Source organism: Typha latifolia, chromosome 7 (assembly GCF_019914945.1).
Source record: "Typha latifolia isolate L0001 chromosome 7, TyphaL0001v2, whole genome shotgun sequence".
Lineage (NCBI taxonomy): Eukaryota > Viridiplantae > Streptophyta > Magnoliopsida > Poales > Typhaceae > Typha > Typha latifolia.
Window position 1 is genome coordinate 11090032 of NC_133092.1, and position 22350 is coordinate 11112381.

General features: G+C 35.4%; 1 protein-coding gene across 2 annotated transcripts in view; it reads left to right on the top strand.

Moving 5' to 3' along the window:
• Positions 1-212: 212 nt before the first annotated feature.
• Positions 213-22350, top strand: part of LOC140792694 (uncharacterized) — a 28079-nt gene continuing 5941 nt past the window's right edge. For both annotated transcript variants that reach the window (XM_073143843.1, XM_073143842.1), the window contains exons 1-13: positions 213-438; positions 6150-6272; positions 12807-12875; positions 13017-13118; positions 15967-16050; positions 16151-16269; positions 16350-16451; positions 17115-17231; positions 17373-17438; positions 19209-19275; positions 19430-19483; positions 19554-19643; positions 21949-21993. In XM_073143843.1, the coding sequence (XP_072999944.1) occupies positions 436-438; positions 6150-6272; positions 12807-12875; positions 13017-13118; positions 15967-16050; positions 16151-16269; positions 16350-16451; positions 17115-17231; positions 17373-17438; positions 19209-19275; positions 19430-19483; positions 19554-19643; positions 21949-21993 (1041 nt within the window). In that variant the 5' untranslated portion in view covers positions 213-435. The remainder of the gene's footprint in view (positions 439-6149; positions 6273-12806; positions 12876-13016; positions 13119-15966; positions 16051-16150; positions 16270-16349; positions 16452-17114; positions 17232-17372; positions 17439-19208; positions 19276-19429; positions 19484-19553; positions 19644-21948; positions 21994-22350) is intronic.

Sequence of the window (22350 nt, forward strand, 5' to 3'; positions counted from 1 at the left end):
TTAGTATTAAGTTTGGTGTGTCATTTATTTCGGTAAATAAAGTTTAAGTGAGGGCTAGTTTGGTCAAAAACCCGTTGGAAGACGGAAGTGTTACATATCTGAAGGTCACCGTGAATTAACTAACATGAGGGGGACCCACTACTGTTAAAAGTCAAAATACGAACACCAAACGGAAATCAAACGCCACTAATCTCCTCTTCTTCCTCTCCCTTCTATTTCGTCTTTCCTTCCAATTTAACTAATCCTCTGCACCCGAGTCGTATGGACTATAGATTGCATTTTTAATTCGCTTCCACTGGGTTTTTATTCTTCTTTATTTTTCTTGAATCCAGAGGAGCCTTTTAAGTATGCCTCAGTGCTTCTCATGGTTCCTCTTCTCCGCCATCCTCTTGTACTGGAGTATTGGAGTCTGGAATTCCCGAAGCCTATCATGTTATGGTGAGGCCTTACTGCATCGTTGCATTCTCAATGTATTCCTTCTCTTTTTTTCTTTCTTTCTTATTTTTTTTTCTTTGTGTGTGTGTGTGTGTGTGTGGGTTTTGACTCTTGATTGTAGTTTTCTTGATTTGGGTACTCTTCAAATTCGGGTTTTGATGGACAATTAGCTTTCTTTTTCGTGTTGGTTTTGGATTTTTCTCGAGTGCATTGGTTTGAATAATCACATTCCTTACGGGGACTCGGATTATTATCTGTTCTATCAGTTTTACCCAATGCATTAGAGAGAATCGGAACTCTTGCTTATTTTTCCGCCTTTTGTTTGGAAAGAGGAAGTGATATTTTTCCGCCTTTCCGGTGTTTGGTAGTGGCATATGAGAATAATTTTTGATACTTGGTTTAGTAAGCAGCGAACGGGAGTAGAGTGGAGGTGTGCGGATTATTGGATTATCTGAGAAACAGAGGGAGTAGGAGGGGAGAGTTTGCTGCAAAGAATTTAGGACATTTCGATGATTAAAAAAACAATATCAAGAACAACCAAAAGTTTTAGGCCCCCACAATCTAGTGTCCCTTTTATGAACCATTTTCCGCCATTCAGCTATCTAATATAAGGTTCCTTATCAAATCAAGTTACTATGTCATTTCTTATGACACTTTTTAAGAAAGGTCAGTCATAGCTGCCATTGGTAGTTTTGGGTTTTTCTTCCTATACCATGTGCTTTGACCTCCGACAATGTGCCACTCACGATAGATAACATAGTGAGCCAATATGTGCTTTTGCTCTAGCATTTTTACTACAAGTCTACTAGTCCCAATCAAACTTGATAACTCGCAGGTTGATATATTTTCTTTTGTACTAGATGCGCTTGAGGGTTAACAGGCCAGTTTGGCGTTGGCACAGTTCGTAGCCTCATTATGCCCAAAAAATGATCTTTAAATCCTTTTACGGTTTTTAAATAGGATTTAGAAGCTAAATTGAAGACTTTCAGCATTAGATATTGGTGTAGCACATTTAATTTCTCATAGAAAATGGCAAAATGCTAGATCTACTTAGAATTATATGTTAGATTTTTTTATTTTCAAATTGGGCTTAAACTTGGGAAAATCAAAATTTTCCTTTGATTTCTATAATTTGAAGTGTAATGTATTTACTATTTAGATGAAGCATAAGAAGGCAAATGTATATCAGTAGAGATGAAAGACCCTATGAAAAAACTAACTTAGACACGCGTATGTATCTAAATTTTAGGCAATGATATCAATCTTTTGCTTAAATAAATGTGGAATAAATATCAAAGAGTAAAGCAAAGATGAAGGCCAAGATTTTTATGTGGAAAAATCCAAACGGAAAAAAAAATCACGGATCCAAACTCGGATTAAAACCAATCACTAAATTTGTAACAGTTATAAGACTAACTTATAAAACAACCCATCGATCCCCACGACCTTGTTTCTCTTAGTCTTGCTTGCTAGAACCTATGATTCACCACTTCCCGTGATTGCTCTCTAATCTCAGTAGCCCTCGAGATTGATCCTTCGTCTTAGATGACCCTTAAGACAAAAGCTTGGTGCATTGTAGAAGAGATGGACCTTGTTGGTGGAAGAACATTGTAGTTCTAAGAAATCCTTTAAAAAAAAATCACCCACCTCTCTAGAGTTAGGGCATCCTAACCCTTATATAGGTTAATGAGATAAGATAAAATCCAAGTCAAAATAGAAATCTTGAAAGTCTAAAAACTTGCATGTTAAGTGGGTGCATTCAAATGTGGTTCGAGTGTGTTCAAACGGTCAAAACGCATACTATTTATGTGTGAACGCCTGATTTCGTGTTCGAACGTTGTGTGAACAGCTGCAGGGTGCATTCTAACGTGGCCCGAGTGCGTTCGAATGCTCTGTTCAAACAACAGACCTGACAGTTGAATGTAGAGTGCTTGTTCCTGCATCTTTAGGTAAAATTTCATATTTTTTTAACCATCATGACACCATTTTATCACTTCAATAACGATTCTAAAATCGTTTCGAATATTTTGATTTCAATTCCACTTTAATATTCTTTATCAAATATTTCATAACTTGTGCATATGCTCATACATAAAATCTAGACACATTATATAAATAAATTATATTTTGAAATATAATTTGCCAATTATATTAGTCTAAATAAAACCTAACACCTTAAATTGTCTCTTGAAGTATAATGTGCTCAATATTTAGTGGCTTAGGTCGGGATGGGTATAAACAAGGTAATATTGAGATAATGATGGCCATGGCAAAGGTATTTGTTGTGCTGTGCTCCTATTGGCATGGTAAGTGCAGGTCGGCAGGGGGCATGCCGACCTGCACGCCTTGTCACACCCCAGTATGTCAGTGGCATGCCTTTAACATATTTTTAATAAAAAAATTATGATATTTAGAGATACTTTTTTAGGTCTTCAGCACGTCAATATTTAATTTTTGAATTAAATATATGTATTAAAACCTACATTCTAATCTTTTGTCTTTAGATTATTTTTGCAAATAACCTGTTTATTTAAAGATATAGCAATAGTCAAATATAAATATTATTCTACGCATAATATGATTGAATATATTCATTACAACTAATATTAATGATTGAACATTCCATAATATAATTGAATATTCCATAATATAATTGGACATATAATAACATTCAACAATAATATTAACTGATAATAGTTAAATAATTAAAATTAATATCTAGTTTAATGAAGAATGACGAGGAATATTAAAAACTTTATTTGTCGGCACAAGAATAATATGAGAATGCTGGGTTAAATATTGTCAACAATTTTCAAAACTCATCTACTAATAATATTGCTCATTATAGTATCTCACATAGTCTTCATTAAGGTTCCAAGTATTGGAATCGAGATCAGGATCGAGATCGGATCGAGATCAATATATCAGTTTTGACCTGGGATTGACACTAGCTAGAGCTGATCCCTATCCGTTTCACTAGATCCCACTTGGGATCGGTTAAAATTAGGAACCATGGTCTTAATGCAAATATAAATTTTATAATTCTTCTATAATATGATATAAATAATGAATATGCATGGGGATGATCGACACCGACATGTGCACACTATAAGCCTATAGTAGTATTTTAAAAGGCGGCTATCGCGGCCAGCCAGCCATTCCAGAATCCACCTAGGTGGCTTGCAATGGCAGGCATGCTATCTTATCTTTTGGCAGCTTGCGCAGTCCGTTTAGTCATTAAAGCGGGTTGGGTAATATAATACGTTAACAAATTGGACTATCCAATGGCGAAAGTAAGTAGTCCTTTACCTTTTTCTCTCCCTCTCTTACGACATGGCCGGCAAGTGTCGCAGCACATATCGTGCCTATGGCACAGCCGCCATTGCATGACAACAATAATAATAATGCATAAAGAATTATAGTATGAATCATAACTAGCAACATGCTTTTTATTTCAATACGCTGAGTTTCTCAATATTTAATGAATGCCATGTCTTAATTGGGTCTGTGCCTTGTGGATCCACATCAACTAAAAGTCACTTTAAGATGACGTTCGTGTCTTTTACTCTTAGCAGATTCGATTAGGGTTACCAAGAGGTGTCATTATATTAAATGCACTCTATCTTTTTTTTTAAGTCACTAGAAGGTATCGCTATGTGATAAACACACTTTATCTTTTCCTCTAAGGGTCACCATATAATAAATACACCCTATCTCTTTCACTAATCGTTGAGAGAAATTAGAATTACTATAGAAAGTCTTTTGATCTAACATAATACTGTTCCCTAATCCTACCAAAATCACCTAATAAAGTTCCTAACGGTGGTCTTAAAAAGACTGTCTCTTGGACTTTCAGATAGATTTGAGTTACCATAGAAAGTTGCCAAGATCTATATTGTGACTATTTGTTAAGTCATACTAATCACCAATTATATTTTTCCACTAATTATTTATGATCAATATAATTGCTATTTGCATAAAGAATAACAACACTAAGTTATATATTTTGCACATAGATAACATGATATTTAACTTGCACACAAATGACATAATATTTAATTTGCACATAAATAATTTGATATTCAATTTGGACAAAGAATACATGATAATGTAAAAGCATGAAGTACGAGACAAATAAAAACATAAGTAAACATACTCACTTGAGTCTAAGTGAAATGACTAAAATTTGAAATCTCTAATCCACATGCTACGAAAAAGCACCATATTTAATATTAAACAACAACATATTTTAATCTAACCATAATCATTATTTTTAAAAATAAAAAAATAATTAAATTACTAAATTGGGCTAAATCAAGTCCAAGGATTTGGGCTGGGCTACAGCCCACTCAAACCAAATAAATGGGATGGGCCCTTGGCCTAAAACTCATTAACTTGTGAGCTAGGTTGCTGCTAGCCTGCAGCCCACAAAATCAGTCATGATTTTGATCATGGATGGTCGTGCCATGGCACGGCCTATGCTGACCGGTGGTTGGATAGCACGGCATGACACGTGCTGCGGCACTTCCTGGCCGTGCTGCAAGATAGGGAGAGAAAAAGAAGAGGGAGACTAGTAGTGCTTTGTTGTCGCCCGTCATGATCCGCAACTTAAGTTTTTATTTGAAATTGACCCGATAACTTGACCCACTCGGGTTGTCTTCCTCCTCGAGCTAGTAAGGGCTAGGGCATCCGCGTCACTATCGGTGACCTCAGGCATGACGGGCAACGGTGAGCGGCGAATAAAGAAGACGACAATGAAGAGTCTTCAGTGAAGCGCTACTAGGAGGGGCGCCATGCGGCACCCCTCGTGCCATGTGCCAATACGCCGTCGGCAAGGCAAGTGCCGACTGGCACGCCCCTATGCCGGTCGGCACGTCCATCGTTGATTTTGATTTTAGGTCATGAATACAATGTGAAAATTTTGGAGATTCTATAATTGTTCATCCACATCAGTGTCTCGAGGGAGTATTGAGACATTGACTCAACTCTGTGGGTTCTAATAGAGTTGTTGATCTAGTGCACAATGAGTAATTTATCGTGGAATCTAGCAAGTAAGAGGAACTTCAACTATTAGTTGTAGGTATTGAGTGGTGGGATAAGCTAAGTATATTTTTTTATCTATATTTGATAGCACATTAGTTTTAATTCGTGGAGAGGATCAGTAGTTTTTTTTACTCTTGGTTGATAAGGATTTGTCCACGTAAAGAAATCTTCTGAGCAGTTCAAAAAAAGTAAATAAATCTTCTGCGTGTTGGAGTGATTGCTTTGATTTATTATTTTTTATCGCTGAACTTGATTAGATTGACTTGGAAAAATCTCATCCTAGATCCATATGTATTTTTTTCATTTTCAGTTCAATTTTCAATATTTAAGTGCATCGACAGTATTTGGAATGAGAGATGGAGTGATGGGCAAAATTCATGCATCTTTATTGCATTTGTATACTTTAATTTACAAAAAAGTAGTAAAGTATATTTTCAGATCAGTATGCAAGAGAGAATTGTTTCTGTGGTGCTTATGCTGGTCTCTTTTTCCATTTTCCGAGTACCTGAATGATGTTCTTTCTGAATTCCATAGTTTTCACACTTCAAGCTCTTAATTATAGTTATTTGTGTTAAATGCATGTGTTTTGGTATGGATTCCTGCAAAACGTTATTTAATTCTATGTGTTCAATTTTTTCTTCATATGTGTTTTTTCTTACTGTTTCCTGTAGGGCTCTCTACCAACAGATCCCTCAGATAGAAAATTATGTGTTTGCAATCTCTTGCCTGCTGCTATTGTTATTTGTATAATTCTTTTTGGTGGGAGTGCCTTTGTCTTATTTGCGGACAATGAGGTACGCATACCTAGCCGTAGAGTGAATAATGTCCTTATCAATGAAGATCAATTCTGCAAGTTATTTTTTTGTTGTAAGAAATCATAACACTAGAGCGTAAATTCTTGATTTTACTTTTTGTGTGCTGTAAACTAAGGTTATTTTCTTCTGCAAGCTATTATTCTAATATTTAGTTGTAATGAAAATACTTACATATCTGAATTATGGAGAACAAAGGTAAGGTATTTCATGGCGTCATGATTCTAATATTTAGCTTGGCTTCCTTTTCTGGATTATGGAGATGTTCTGTAATTGATTCTTATCTTAATTCTCATGTACCTACCTTTCCTTGTTAATGTTCAGAGTTTGATAAACCTGGCTTTTTACTAAATGAATTTGAGAGAGAAATTTTTCTTGATAAACTGATGATGGAAGATACCAAATTTTGACTATTCCAAAGGATAGGTGGGAGTGTATGTCAATAGTCAGGCTTATTGTGAGGTTCATCATCCTGAAAGACTTGAAGGGTGGATTTTGTTATGATGAAGTTCATCAGCCAAAATTTTTGACTGCCATAGGAAGGGTTTGATTCATTTTCCTGTTGTAATACAATGTATATAAAAGGTCTCAGGTCTCATGAATTTTTTCTTTTTCCAGAGGGAAATAAGAACCAAGCAGTTTTGCAATAAGCAGAACCAAATTATTTTACAAATGAACTTGTAAAACTACAGACTTACATTCAGTTTTATACTATTTTCATATTCAAAACCTAATATTTTTCTGCTGATACAAATCCATGGAACAAAAAATATGGAGAGGCATATTCGATGAAATACAAGATGAGTTATCTCCAGACCTATTAATGGAGTTATTATATGCAAATTGGGCCACAGAAAGAATGATACCCCAATTTCTGTTATGATTACCCATGAGATATTGTAGAAAATTTCTAGGACTATGATTGACGATCTCAGTTTGACCATTGGTTTGGAGATGATAAGCTGTGGAGAGCTTTAATTTTGTTTCAACCATATGCCATAAGGTTTTTAAAAAATAGCTCATAAAGTAAACATCGCAGACAGATACAATAGTTTTTGAAAGTCCATATAACTTAACTATATTCGAAAAATACAATTTTGCCACATGAGAAGCATCAGAGGTCTTAACACAAGGAATAAAATGAGCCATCTAGAAAAGCGATCCATGCAAAAAAAAAAATACTTCAAAGATGTTAGTTCTCCTGAAATGGTGAACACAAGATGCTTAGGGTCCTTGATAGACTAACGCAAAGGGAATAATTTTTTGGAAGGCAATTGTTGGAAAAAGGAAACAACCCAAAAACTTATTTCTATAAGCTTGGAATATAAAATGAAAACATGTCATCTGACTTTTTGGTTAACATGGAAACCTAGCCAGGTATATCATGACTAAGGGAACAAAGTACATGCAAATATTATCACAATTTGAATTTGGAATCATAACCGGCCATGTACCCTAGTAGGCTTGATATATACGGAGCCATAACAAATAAACTTTCCAAATCCACAATATAAAGAATTCAATATGAACTACTAACTCCAAGTCAATAATTAATAAAACTCCAAAAAGGTAAAACAAAATTCAAATTTGACAACCAATGCCAATAGCTAGTATTAGAAACAAAATACAACTGAAAAGAAACAACCAAATACTAAGTAGAGGTAAAGTCTCAGTGTATGACAATGCTCAGTTGCTATGCTGACCAGCGCTTGAAATATTTGGAGAGGAGAAGGGATTCCATGAGCCAATAATTATAGCTCAAGGAGTGAAATTCACTCAAGAGCCAAATAAATCCAAAATTCCGTAAGCATCAAAGGATTCATGTTTGCCGGCGAACCACACCGATCGCACTGAAATAGTCCTTGCCACATATGCCACCTATTCGAGGTGGAAAGAGGTCAGTCAGGTAGGTTGATGATGATAAAAGTCTACCCCAACGATGGCCATGCCATAGGAACGGAGCACAGCACGTGCCGCGGCAGTTGCCGGCCGTTGAAGAGAATGAGAAAAAGAGGTAAGGGATACTCACCTTTGCCTTTGCAGTTGCCGTCGCCGTCACCATCGCTCGTCGATCGTCGCCCGCCGTTGCCATCGCTCGCCGATTGTCACCTGTCGTCGCCATCGCTCGCCGATTGTCGCCCGCCGTCGTCGTCATATTGTCGGGTGCCCTAGCCCGCCTGAGAGAGGAGAGATCGAGACAGAGAGAGAGAGAGATCCGGATCCAGACTGGTAACTTAAGTTTAACCCCTCTCCCGATCTCTCTCTCTCTCTCTCTCTCTCTCTCTCTCTCTCTCTCTCTCTCTGTCTCGATCTCTCTTCTCTCTCGGGCGGGCTAGGGCACCCGACGAAGCGACGGCGACAGCGAGCGGCGGGCGGCGATCGGCAACGAGGTCGATGGTGAACGGCGATGCTATTAGGAGGGGTGCCGTGCAGCACCCTCGTGCCACGTGCCGGTACGTCGTCGGCACGACCATCCATGGTCTACCCTATGGTCGACGGCCATGGATCTCATTTTGATGATGATCTGAGCTATGGGGCACTAATGGAAAGCACCAACGGCATGAGGCTAACCATGCAAAGCTTTTGGACTAGTGAGACGATGATCTAAAGTTGTCGGCTGATGCACCTTGCCGACGAAGCTGACAATACAAAAATTAAGGTATGCTACGATTTACTCTATTAAACTAAAATTATATACAAGAAGTGATAGAGAACTCACGGTTGAATCAAAAGCTTATAGATCCATCATTCTTCTTTACGAAGAGTAATAGTGCTCCTCAGGATGGCACATTCGAACGGATGAAGCCAAAATCCAGCAACTCTTGAAGTTGAGTCAGCAGATCCCATAGTTTTATTGGCGCCATTTTGTAAGGTGTTTTCATATTGGTGTAGTGCTAGGAAATAGATGAATGTTGAAATCTATCTCTCTGTTAGGTGGAAGATCAAGTACACATACGAGAACTCATTCACTACTAGAAGTTTTTGAATCTTCTGCTTCGACCACAAATGCCATATCTTTGGCATCCTTTCCTCAACAATTAATTTGCCTGAAGGGCTAAGACAATATTGTTTGCAGGAATATTCCTCTCACTTTGAAAAAGAAAAATTTGGTCTCTCCTGAATAACGAACATGACTCTTCATTCTACAATAGACTATTGCATGTTGTGTAGATAGCTAATCTATGCCTAGTATGACATCAAAGTCATGGATCCCGAAATTGGCTGATCTCGATCCAAACCTAAAACCAGTCTAGTGATTGGTTTCGATTTGGGATTGACCAGTATTGATTGAAACTCGACAGATTAGCCAAAACTGAATTTTTTAAAGATTTAGTTTGAATCTAAAAAATATTTAACCTATAATTGATGTCCTCAGCTGTTATCTTTTCAAAACTTTTTAATTTTTATCCTCTATCTCTCATACTCTCCTTTCATCCATCACATCTCATCAAGCTCATCTGGTGCCAATCCGGTGAGCCCTTCCGACTTACTCCACACTACGGTGAACTCGGATAGGTTTTTTCTTTTTCGTTTCTATTCTTTTTTTTTTACCCACTCTTATTTTTGTTTACTGCTATAGAACAACCCTTTGGACTTTCTCACATTCTTTCTCACCCATGTAGTCGAGCTTCCCACAATTGTAGTAGTTCTAGGGCACGCTATTGCATTCCACATTAGACAAATGAGAGTGTCCATACTTTGAGCAGTTCTTGGACTAATTCAGCCTATCACCTCCCCTAGATAGGTTCGACCCACTTCTAGTTCTAGTAGATTGTCCACCTCTGTTGTTCTATCCCTGGAAGCACTTTTGTCTCATGTTCGGGTGTTCTCATTCCTGACAAAGCTCCTCAATGCTCCTTTCAACAAGGAGTGCCTTAGATACCATTATTGGAAGTATCTGACAATGAAAGAGGGTAATTCTGTTCTCAATGGTTGGATGCAACTTTCCCTCAAAGAAATTAATTTTTTTACTAACTATTATGTGTGTTACAAAGTATAGCAGCTCAGTGAACTTGGCTTTGAAGTCCACCATTAACATGCCCCGCTGCTTCAACTTGAAGAACTCATCATGCTTATGTTTCTTCAAGGCGTGGGATAATACTTCTCGAAGAAGATTTTTAGGAGACGTCCTATAAGTAGCAGCTCTTCATTGATGATGTGCATACATGATCTCTTTCAAGATTTTTTTTGAGATAAGTATAAAATTCCACTTAATTTAATAAAATAACTCATGGCTAACCTGAACACGTGCAATCAGACCTCCATTTGACTCTAAAGGGTGACTTAAACGACTCAAACTAATCTCTAATATCAGTTTTGTCATGACCTGAATTCGGAATCATGACCGACCATCTACTCCAATAGATTTGAGATACATGAGGCCTTAATAAATAAACTTTCCAAATCCATAATATAAAGAATTTAATATGAACTACTAACTCTAAGTCAATTAATAAAACTCCAAATGGGTAATAACAAAATCCAAATTTGACAACTAATATATCTCCAAATAAACTAAGGTAACAAAACATCTTTAGTGGAGGTAGAGTCCCAGTGCATCATACTCAGTCGCCATATTGACCAGCACCTGAAATGTTGGGAGAGATTTTCATAAGCTAAAACCTATAGCTTAGTGAGTGAAATCCACTTAAAAGCCAAATGTGTCCAAAATCCATAAGCATGATTCAAAATTTACGGTTTTGCAATTTATAATACTAAACATGTTCACAACAATAATGAAGCACAAAGGATGATAATGTGGATTATAATTGATAATATGTTTATTATTTCAATGTGCGAAACTTTTCAATATTAAAATACTACCATATTTCTCATTCAGTTATGTACTTTATGGATCCACATCAATAATAAATCATCTAGATGACACTTGGGTCTTTTATTCTTAGCCGATTTGATTAGGGTCACTAGGAGGTCTCACTATTTGATAAATGCACGCTATCTTTTCCCCATAAGAGTCACAAAGAAGTGTTATTATGTGATAAACACACTCTATTTTTTTTTACTAACCCATTAAGAGAGATTAGAATCACTGTAAGAAGTCTTTCAATCTAGCCTGAGAATAGTATCTATTCTAGCCAAAGTCACCTAAGAAAGTCATCCACTGATCTAAAATAGGACTGTCATCTGAACTTTCAGATCAACTTGAGTCATTACAGAAAGTTGCAGAGTGATCTATACCAAACTATTCTCTAAGTCATACTAGTCACAACTTTAGTTTCAACTAGCTATTCATGATCAATATATTTGTTATTTGCACGAAGGATAGCAATACACAAAGATAACATGATATATATTGCACAGGATGACATGATGAGATTCCATGAAGATAACATCGTAGATATTTGCACAAAGGTAACATCATATATTTTTGAATGGAGATAACATGATAGTGTAAAAGCACAAAATATGAGACAACTGAAAACATGAGTGAATCTACTCACCTTATTCTAAGTGAAATAACTTAAATAATATATTTTAATCTAGCCAGAAATATAATTTCTAAAATTAAAACTAACTAAATATCTAAATTGAGCCAAATCAAGCCCAAAGAGTTGGGTGGCCTACAACCCACCCAGTAAATTGACTTTGGCTGGGCTGCGGTTAGCCCACAGCCTAACAACCAAAATAAATGGATTGGCTGAAGGCCTAAATTCTTTTATTTCACAGAATGGGCTGCCAGTCCACAAGGCAATCAAATTTGGGTTGGATCTTCTCAGACCCAATAAACTTGAATCTGACCCAAAACCCGAAATAAAACCCACTCAAGTTGAGCCATCACCCTCATCTTCTTCCTTGAGGGATCACTGATGTATAAGTTGATAGCTTCCTTGTAGTCTCTTTGAAATGTATTTCAAGAGCTGTGAATTTATCCATGTTAGTTCAATATGCATTACTTGAGATAATTTGACTCCAAAGACAGAGAAGTCTACCTTCTTGCCAAAACAATGCCAGCATACTTCACAAAGTGCCGGTAACTAACAAGAAAGGGGCACGGCATAATAAGGCAATACCTGTTGCCTGTGTTTGGTGAAGCATCTAGCTTCGGGAAACTAGCAAATACTTTCAAATTATCCAACTTATCTCAGTTTATTTTTCTGGTCTCATTCCATTAACTAGCCAATGTACTAAGAGTCTAAGATTGTATTCTGACTTGCTGGTTTGCAGCTCTGTCATTTTGTTCACATATTGTTTTGCTTATTATTTTCAAGTAATGATGTTAAACTACCTGCTTCAGTTTTTGGTCAAAATGGAGAGACACATTATCTTTTTTCTGTCTGTATATCTTTTTCTACTTGTAGTGCTCGCTCTTTTTTCTTCTGTCTCTCTCCCCCCCTCTCTTGTTTCCTTTTCCTTCATTTGTGGGCCGTGAAAAGTCTCGTAAACTTTTAATATATTCTTTATCTTTCCATTATGATCTTGGTATTTTCCATTGACAAGTAGAGTTATGGCTTTGTCATAGCATTTTAGTAGTATTCTTCTTGTCTCACTTTGCAGAAAATACCGGCATGGTTAGTTGCTAACTTTGGAGAAATGAATCAGACTGCTCAATCTCATATATGCGAGGTTATCTCCTTTATGCACCTACTTATATGATCTTTCCTATCAATCTCTTTTGGGAACCTATTTCTATTCTGCTTCCAAGTTGATGTTCTCAAGGATAAATTTATATGTCAATTACTTATGATTTACTTGCTATGATTTTAGAGTCAATGCAAGCCTGTAGGAAGTGAATTATTGCCAGAAGGGATTATCAGCCTGACATCCGATCTTGAAATGGAACCTTTATTGCGAATTCCAGAAAGAAAGGTTTGTTGAATGTGCATCTGCTGGAGGAAATATATTCTAGCTTTGTAGCTATGGACTTACATAATTTTCTTCATGGTTGTTTGTGTTAAGCTATTATTTCTTCTCCTACTCCGTATACCCTGAGAAGATTTAGCAAGTGTTGGTACACATCCATATAAATATATACCGATAAATTATGTTTTCCCTAACATATGTTTAGCAGGTTAGAACCTCATTTTTCAAGTCTCCCACTATGATTTCCCTTGTTTAAAGTACCTGAAAAAGCAAGATAAGAAGATATTTTCATTTCTTAGTATAGGTTCTTGTTGAACTAGATAATAGCCTGATTTTATTGTATCTTTGACCTAGATTAGACCTTGACTGGATTTAAGACACCCCCTTTTAATTATTCAATTGGACATGATATTCTGACCAAATCTTTGCATGACCTTGTATATTATATTATTATGCTTGTTGCTAAATACCTATAATCTGAAAGGAATGAATTTGTAAACCTAGACTTTTTGTGGCCCATGACTAGTTCAACAAAATTTGGATGCCATTATTTTTAACCTAGCTTGAGATCTCGTAACATGAAACTCATTCCCCTTATATGCTTAATTATATTAAATTGAAAATAAAAATTGTGTGTTAAAGGTGTGATAAATCAATGATGGCTGTGCTACCATCAGCACACATTTATAATATTTTTAATAAAATTTTTAGGATATTTAGAGATGTTTTTGGATCTTCGATATGTCAATATTTGATTTTTGATTTGAATATATGTATTAAAACCTACATTATAGTATTTTATCTTTAGATTATTTTTGTAAATGACCTATTTTATTAAAGATAAAATAATAGTTAAATATAAATATTATTCAACACATAATATGATTAAGTACATTCATGAAAACTAATATTAATATTTGAATACTCCATAATATAATTAAATACTCTATAATATAACTGAACACATAATAATATTCAACATATAATATTAATTGATAATAATTTAATAATTAAAACTATTATCTAGTTGAATGTAGAATGACAAGGAGGATTAAAGACTTTATTTGCCAGCACAAGAATAACATGAGAATGTTGTATTAAATACTGTTAATATTCTTCAAAACTCATCCACTGATAGTATTGTTTATCGTAATGTCTCATATAGTATTCATACAAATAAAAATTTTATAATTCTCCTATGATATGATATGGATATTGAATATATACGAAAACGACTGACATTGGTATAAGTATAGGCACACCATAAGTATATGCAAATTGTAGGTATGGAGTTCAATGATATGATTTGGGCTTCACTGATGTCGTCTTGAGCATGGATACACTTTAGGGGTGTCTTTATTTTTTGTTTTAGTATTTAATTCATAGAAAAATAAGTTTTTGGTATGTCGCGTTCGAACGCGGGTGGCGTGCATTTGAACGCAGGTGGAGTACGTTTGAATGCGGATAGAGTGCGTTCGAACGCGGGTGGAGTGCATTCATAACACTCTAATATCTTTTGCCTGTCCATATGTGATATCTAGGATGCTACACGTTGGAGGTGTATAAAAGGTATATGATATAGTCAGTCTATTATCTAACAATTTAAGCTTTTAGATCAGTTAATTACCTAACATTGTGGAAATATATCAAAAAACAGTTAAAAAACCTAAATATCTGAAAAGTGTTATCATAACACTGTTATGAAGGCCTTCAATATGGATAATTATACTGGATCTAACCCAAGTCTATTTTTCAAATTTATTGGAGAATTGGTGTCTTTCCAAAAGTTTTGGGACCACTTTTGGTGAAAGTGGATATCTCTCAAAGTTACTCTCTTTTGTGCACATAGGTTACAATATGACAACAATGCTGAACAACAGCCAAGTGAAGAAACACTGACCTTGACAGCGATCCACTGTCATCATAAGTAGTTCATTAGATGCGAACCTACCCTACCAAATTCGTTTGGAAACTCATTTATTTTTCTAGAATTAGTTTGCAGAAAATGTTGATCTTACCGCAAGTCCTCAACAATATAGTTATTATGTTTTGTAGTATTACTTGTTGGATCATGCATAAACTAATATGGCTGATCACATTATTGGCCACTCATCAGTCAAGATCATAAGCAACTGATTCAGATGGTTGTTCTTGTATTTGATACCTCTGTCACTTGACTGATGTTTGCAAGTAAGGCCTATAATTTGGGTGTTGATCCATGCTAAGATCTCCAATTATCTTTACATGGATTGAATGTGCTTATCAGATGTCTACTCTGCAGTTCATGTTTACAGAGTAAATGGCAAGTACTCCTTTGCCTTGACCCTACAGGCCACTCTTGCATTGACACCCCGATTACCTGTATGGATGACGTGCAGCAAGTGCAAAACTTACGGATATGAATTTCAGATAATCAAAAGTTCAAAACTAACACTTAAACCTGATTGAACCCAGTCAAATTTCTTACTGCTTTTAGTGCACATCCTACTCAAGTTACACCATTACACCATTCTGTAGAATATATTTCATAGATTTCATTCTTATGGATTAAATTGTTTTAGTTATGACTGAAAATATACTTGTATGGTTGTACCCCTTTTATTCCTTATATTTCTAACATCTCTTGGCAAATTCAGTTCCGATGTGAATGGTTTAAATTTATTAATGTGAAACCCTACAAGAATCACCTCTTATAAAGATTTCTCCACAAATTCAACCATCAAAGAGCTTGTCAGTAGGATACCGCAGAGCTTTTGATCTTTATACAGTCAAAGCATGCTATTTCTTGTGTGATATGTATTTTTGACATGAACTGTTTGTTATGATGTTCCCTAACAAGACTTATTAAGGACAGGGATCGGAGAAACCATCAAAAAGCTTGTTAGCAATTCCTGTTGGAATAAAGCAAAAGGAAGTAGTGAATAAAATTGTCTCAAAGGTGCAAATGCTTATTTTAACTTTTTGCTGCTCCATGCTGAAACTTCTGTCTGGTCTTACTTTGGTAATCTAGTTGTCTGAATTTTTGTTTATCCTTTTAGTTCCCTTCTGCTAATTTCACTGTGATGCTATTTCACTATGATGGCATTGTGGATAAGTGGAGAGACTTGCAATGGAGTGATACCGCATTGCATGTTTCTGCAATCAGTCAAACAAAATGGTAATTTTCTTTGTACCTGTAATATTAGACTGTAAGTCTGATAAAGAAATCATGCTAAGTGTTAACAGATATTTGTGCAGGTGGTTTGCTAAACGTTTCTTGCATCCCAACATAGTTGCTGACTATAATTATATCTTCCTCTGGGATGAAGATCTTGATGTGGAAAATTTTCATCCTCTAAGGTACATGGTATATCAATTCTCCTATGCTTCCAATAAGCATGAACAGTTCCACATTAGTACTTCTTGTCAGTTTTCTTAATGGCTCAAAACCTCAAAACAGTTTGATTCTTTGATAGGGGTATCTGAGTATGCTTTTCATGTATGGAATTTACGACATGACTGGAGTACAAGTGTAATACACGGGAAGATAGTGGGTATTAATTAGGCCATATAGACAGTTGCAATCCATGCCATGAAAGGAATCTTATATATCAAAAGCTTTATCAAATACTTTCTTATGTACCTCAAGCATTTTCCTTCTTTAAATATCTTGGATTTCAGCTATCCTCTGGCACCTTATGTTAGTGTATATTTTATCGGGGAATGTTCACATTTGGCCCAAAGGATTTCGTTCTCATTTTTATGTCCCTTTTATTAGTAGTTAAATTGTGCTTCTCTTTATTGAACCTTTTCTTTCCTTCTTAATTTTTTAAATTTTTTATTCTTTTTTATTCTTCTCTTTGGAGATTTTTATGTGCTTGCAAGAAAATTGTATCAATAATGTTAGATTTTCTTTCTTTATAGGGAGTCAACCGTAAGATCTGTTGAAATTAGCCTAATGACGCATATCTATTTCAGTCTGTTTTATACTGTCATACATATTCAAGAAACAAAATCTTGCAGGTATTTGTCGATTGTCGAAAGGGAAGGACTACAGATATCACAGCCTGCATTAGACAGTGAAAGATCTGAAGTTCATTTTCTAATCACTGCTCGTTTGAAAGAAGGAGATGTACACAGGTTTTGCTTATTGTTCTAAGGAATTAAGTTTTGCCTTCTGACTAAACTTGGATCGAAATAAAGTTCAACTGATGGGTGCTTTTATCCTACTTTGAGTAATTTTGGTAAAAATGTTGACAAGTTACTATTTATTTCATGCAGAAGAACTTACAAGCTGAAAGGTGGTGAGATATGCTCTGAATACACTACGGCCCCTCCATGTGCAGGGTTAGACCTCCCCTATATTCTGCTCTATTTTTTGGCTGTGGAAATGTTCCCCACTTTCTATGTACTTTTCCTTTGACCTTAACATGATAACATCATTTAATCTTATGGTTGATATGTAGCCTATCTAGTTATTACTCCACCAATGTTGGGGAAGTGCTTCCTTCTCTTTGTACATCCCAAAACTGCCTATCTCTGATTCCATAGTTTCCATTATTCATTTCATGAGTTGCTTTTTCTCAAAAAAGCATAAAAGTCACAAATTTTGTTGGTCAAATAATAGATGTTGCATAGGAACTCTGGTGAAAGGTGTTGGTAACTACTAATTCCTTCTATATGTTTATTTTCCTGTCATGTATCTGTGTAACTACTTATTCCTTTTATCAAATGTATAATAGGATGCAAGTTTCATGTGGACAACTATATCCAAGTTGAGTTTTTTCTTTTCCTTATTGTTTCTTTGAAGGAATGCAGCACTCTGACCATACCTTTTTTTTTTCTTTGACTTATATTCATTGAAAATCCCAAAGAACCTATTTTGTCCTAGATATTAGGTGTAAATAGTTGTCTTTCATTGTATGAGCTCAGTTCAGTTTATGAATGACTAACGTAAATATTTTAATGGCTTCAAAACGATTATGGCAAATGATTCAGAGGCTCAATGTGTGAGTTTGATGTCTTGCTTAACAGTGTACTTCTTTGGTAGACTTTATTTGGACGCCTCAGGTGAACTTCATTTCGGTGCATGATCAATATGTCCTGTGATCAAATAATCCAGTGAGCGCATAACTCCACTAATTGCTTTCCCATGTCAAAAGAAAATGTTTATACATGTATAACCAATGTTTTAGAGTAGGATGGCTAAAATGGAGAAGTGCCTTTGTATGATACTATGGCTGCTATATACCATTTAAGCTAAAAAGAAAATCTGGTAATCAGGCTATATGATTACCATTATGGATCAGAATGTTGGGAAATAAGAAAATAACATACATAAAGTTGAGTTTTACCGAAATGATAATGTTAAGGTGTATGAGTGCTTTACTACAATAGATAGATTAAGATATAATATTTAAAAAAGCACCCATAAAGGATTTAAGTTACATGATTATAGATTAAGATTCTTTAGACTGATCCAATGGAGACGACATATTGCAGCACTACAAGGGAGTGATTTGAATCAGGTAAGAGGTTTCTTAAGAGGGAAGGGAGGACTAAACCTAACACGGGACAATTCAGTAAGAAAAATCATGATAGGATTTGGTTTGACACAAAGTCAGAAACTGTTGCCATAGAGAGATAGAATGGAGAAAAAGGATCTATATAATTGACATTAAATAGTTGATGGTACTGGAGGCTTAGTATGCTTAGGCATTGTCCAGTGTACTAGTTGATTTTTGCAAACTTTCATCGCATCCATTGTCTGTGCATTCTGTTTTGAGTAGTAGGAAGTATTAATGATTTAATTCTTCCTACTACTTAGCTCCAATATTCTATTTGATCATTCCATGGGTGACAAATGTAGAACATTGTTTCCATTCAAATTTACTGGATAATTATGAAGGATCAACATATTCTTATCCCATGAAAGAGTTTCATAGGTATGCCAGGGCACTTATTCCTAGTCCTTACTACTGGAAGGACCTTTCTGTACTACCTTAACTCTTTAGAATTTGTAATTATAACACTTAGGAATAGATGTGCTGTTCAATCTTCCTCTTTGTGGCGGTTATCTTCCTCATTGATCTCTTGTTTGGTTATGTCTCTTTGCAGGTGGGTGGAAATGATGGCTCCTGTCTTTTCAGGAGCTGCCTGGCATTGTGTGTGGCATATGATTCAAGTTTGTTAATTATTCCTTATCAATACTTGGATTCCTATCTAGACTACATGCATAGATTCATCTAAAACATAAATCATTTGCAAACATAACTGTCTCACAAATGAATATTTAGTACTACAGCATCTCGAGTTAATGAATTTGTATGTACTTGTAGAATGACTTGGTTATTGGATGGGGTCTGGACTATAAATTTGGTTACTGTGCTCAGGTATATTTAAACATAGACAGCTTTTTCTGCAGATTCAACAAGGCAGGACATTTAACATCCCAGTTTGCAGGGTGATTGGGGCTTAAATATTGGAGTGGTAGACAGCGAATATATAGTGCATGAGGGAATACCTTCACTTGGTGGGCATGGTGACAGCAAGGTAATCTGACAGAGATCTTTCTAGTCTTTATTAGTAGAAGTCTAACTTGAGGGTTTCACAACAATTTTACGCTTTGTTATATGGAGTTGTTGACCAAAATGAGCCTCCTTAAAAAACTATTTATCATTCTAGTCCACCCACCAAAGTTATTACCAAATGGAGCCTGTTTTACTTAGCTTAGCTGTTATATTATAAGTTGCCCAAAGATTGCTGAATTGTTCAGCGATTAATATAGAATATAAACTGATGAATAGTTCAGTGCTTTTATAAATAGGGAAAACGCTAAACAGTCAAGCAGTTCACATATAGAGTATTCAGTTAAAGTAAAACACTTAATAGTTAAAAAATTCAACATACTATCTTAAAAACAGATAAGAGTACTAAGTATTATTTTCCTTTAATAAAATGCTGAACTATTCAATGCTTTTTTTAGTGTTTTAATGATATATAAAGTGCTGAACATTTTAAACCATTCTCTAAGTTAATAATGATGTGGCAGTTGAGCTGACCAAAAGAGGCATTTTTTGGTTATAAGTTTGTTTGGTGGACCACAATGGTAATCTTTTCTCTGCGGACCATTTTGGTCAAAATCTCTTGTTATATGTATATATATTCTTACATTTTTTTCTGAGTGCTTCAGTGTAAGTACATTTTTAGTCTTTTAGTTAAGTTTCAGATCATCACCCATAGCAAAAGGTTTATTTCTACGAATAATATATTTAACTATTTCTCTACGAGTATTTTCATAATTCCATTGAAAATTAGAAATATTTCTAGAAGCACTTTGATTAAGCAACATTTGACCAATATCAAGTTGACATTTGCTTGTCTTTAATATGCCTCATTAGGTGAGTAGTGTCATTCTTAGTTAATGCAGAGAAATCATGATTACATTGAAGACATTTAGCTCTACAATCTATAACATTACCTTGGCCATCTTTCGTTTCAATTCTTTTGAAATACTTCCAAACTTCGGACTTTAATCTTTTAGAACTGCCTGATGACGAAGCCAAGGCCAGAGCTTCCAGATCAGGTTAAGGTTGAGATGCAGGTGTAGGATTAATTAAATTTTTGCCCTCCAATTGCTATTCTATATGATCATCAAAGGAATTCATATTGGAGAGAATTTACTAATTTGAAGACTAATTTGAAAAGAACTTGAGAGATTAGAGAATTTGAGAATGTGCGATGAATTTAGAAAATTTATTATCTATTTATAAGCATGAGAAAAGTTAAAATTACCAAAATACCCCTATAAACTAGTTGTTTATTTCTGTTAAAAGGGTAAAATGGTAAAAAAAAAGTGGAGATCCTATTTTGCGAATTTTCAGATTTTTTTAGCTATTTTTAGAATATTTTTTACCGTTACATTTTTTTTTTAAATATTTTTGTTCTTCTCTTTTTAAAAAAAAAAAAATTAAATAGTACATGTTGGGCTGATATGTGATGGGAGAGGTGGGCTAAAAAATTTAAACAGTACTTGGGCTGATATGTGATAGGAGAGATGGGCTAAAAAAATTTATAAAACGGTACAGTATACAAAATTTTCCGTTAGTTTTCACTGTAGCCGAACGGGCGAGCTTCTGAGCCGGGCCAAACGGGCGAGCAAAGGGTTGGCCCGTGCTGCCCGTTGGTAGTTCGGCTCCGGGCCCGGGCCAGGCTTAGCCCGGTCCAAACTGGGCCGGGCACGGGTAGGCTGGGCCCGATAATCACATCTAGCCATGGCGATGGTAGCACGACATGACCATCGTTGTTGCCAACACTTGCTAGATGTGACAATGGCAACAAAACAATAACCTTTGAGATGCATGAGTTCTTTTATAGAAATTAAAAATCAGAGTTCAGCAGATCCTACGAATTATGTAGATGTAATATTAAGATTTGTTAATTTACTCTAGAATGGTCAAGATTAAGGACTATACTCTAATCTAAATTTGTCAGTTTCTGGTCTACTGTTTTGAGATGATCTAGTTTATTCTTCCAGAAAGAACCTCCGCATAAGCCAAATGATTTATTCAACTACTACAAAAGAAAATTTTGGGAAATTTAATCGTCTGCTTTACACATACTACTGTTCGTATTGCTGTCACATTTGAATTTCGTTTATGGGATTAAACTCAAGTTTTTTTATTAAATTGCGCACTGACATCATTTTCTCTGGATTCTTTTTTATGCATCTAATTTGCCTTTTTAAGTCTTGCATCATAATTGAAGCATCCAAACTTTGAATTTATTATTTATGTGTTATAGTTTTGTCGGCATCCTAAATAAGTGCCAGAATGACTTCATACTATCAAATATGCAGGCACCACCTGGATCAGCAACCTCTAATGATCAAGCACGACAGGCCGTAAGTGTTCATCAACGTAACTTCGTATTGCTCTTTAAATCAACAGACATATTATTCTATATACTTGGTTGCTTGCTCACATTTTGTGAGCCCAAGTAATTTGAGAACCAAATTCTAGTTATAAATTAAAAGTTATACATTTTTCTTTTCTTGCTAAGTGTTTATCTAGGTAATTGCAGACCAATGGCATTTCTCAAGAAATAGTGCTAGTATGAATGCTCGGAATCATCAAATGTAGAATGTAGGCAATGAAGCACGAACACGAACACGGGGCACGGACACCACACGATACTGACACGACAAATTTTGACAATATAAGACACAGACACGACATAGAATACGACAATATATATATAT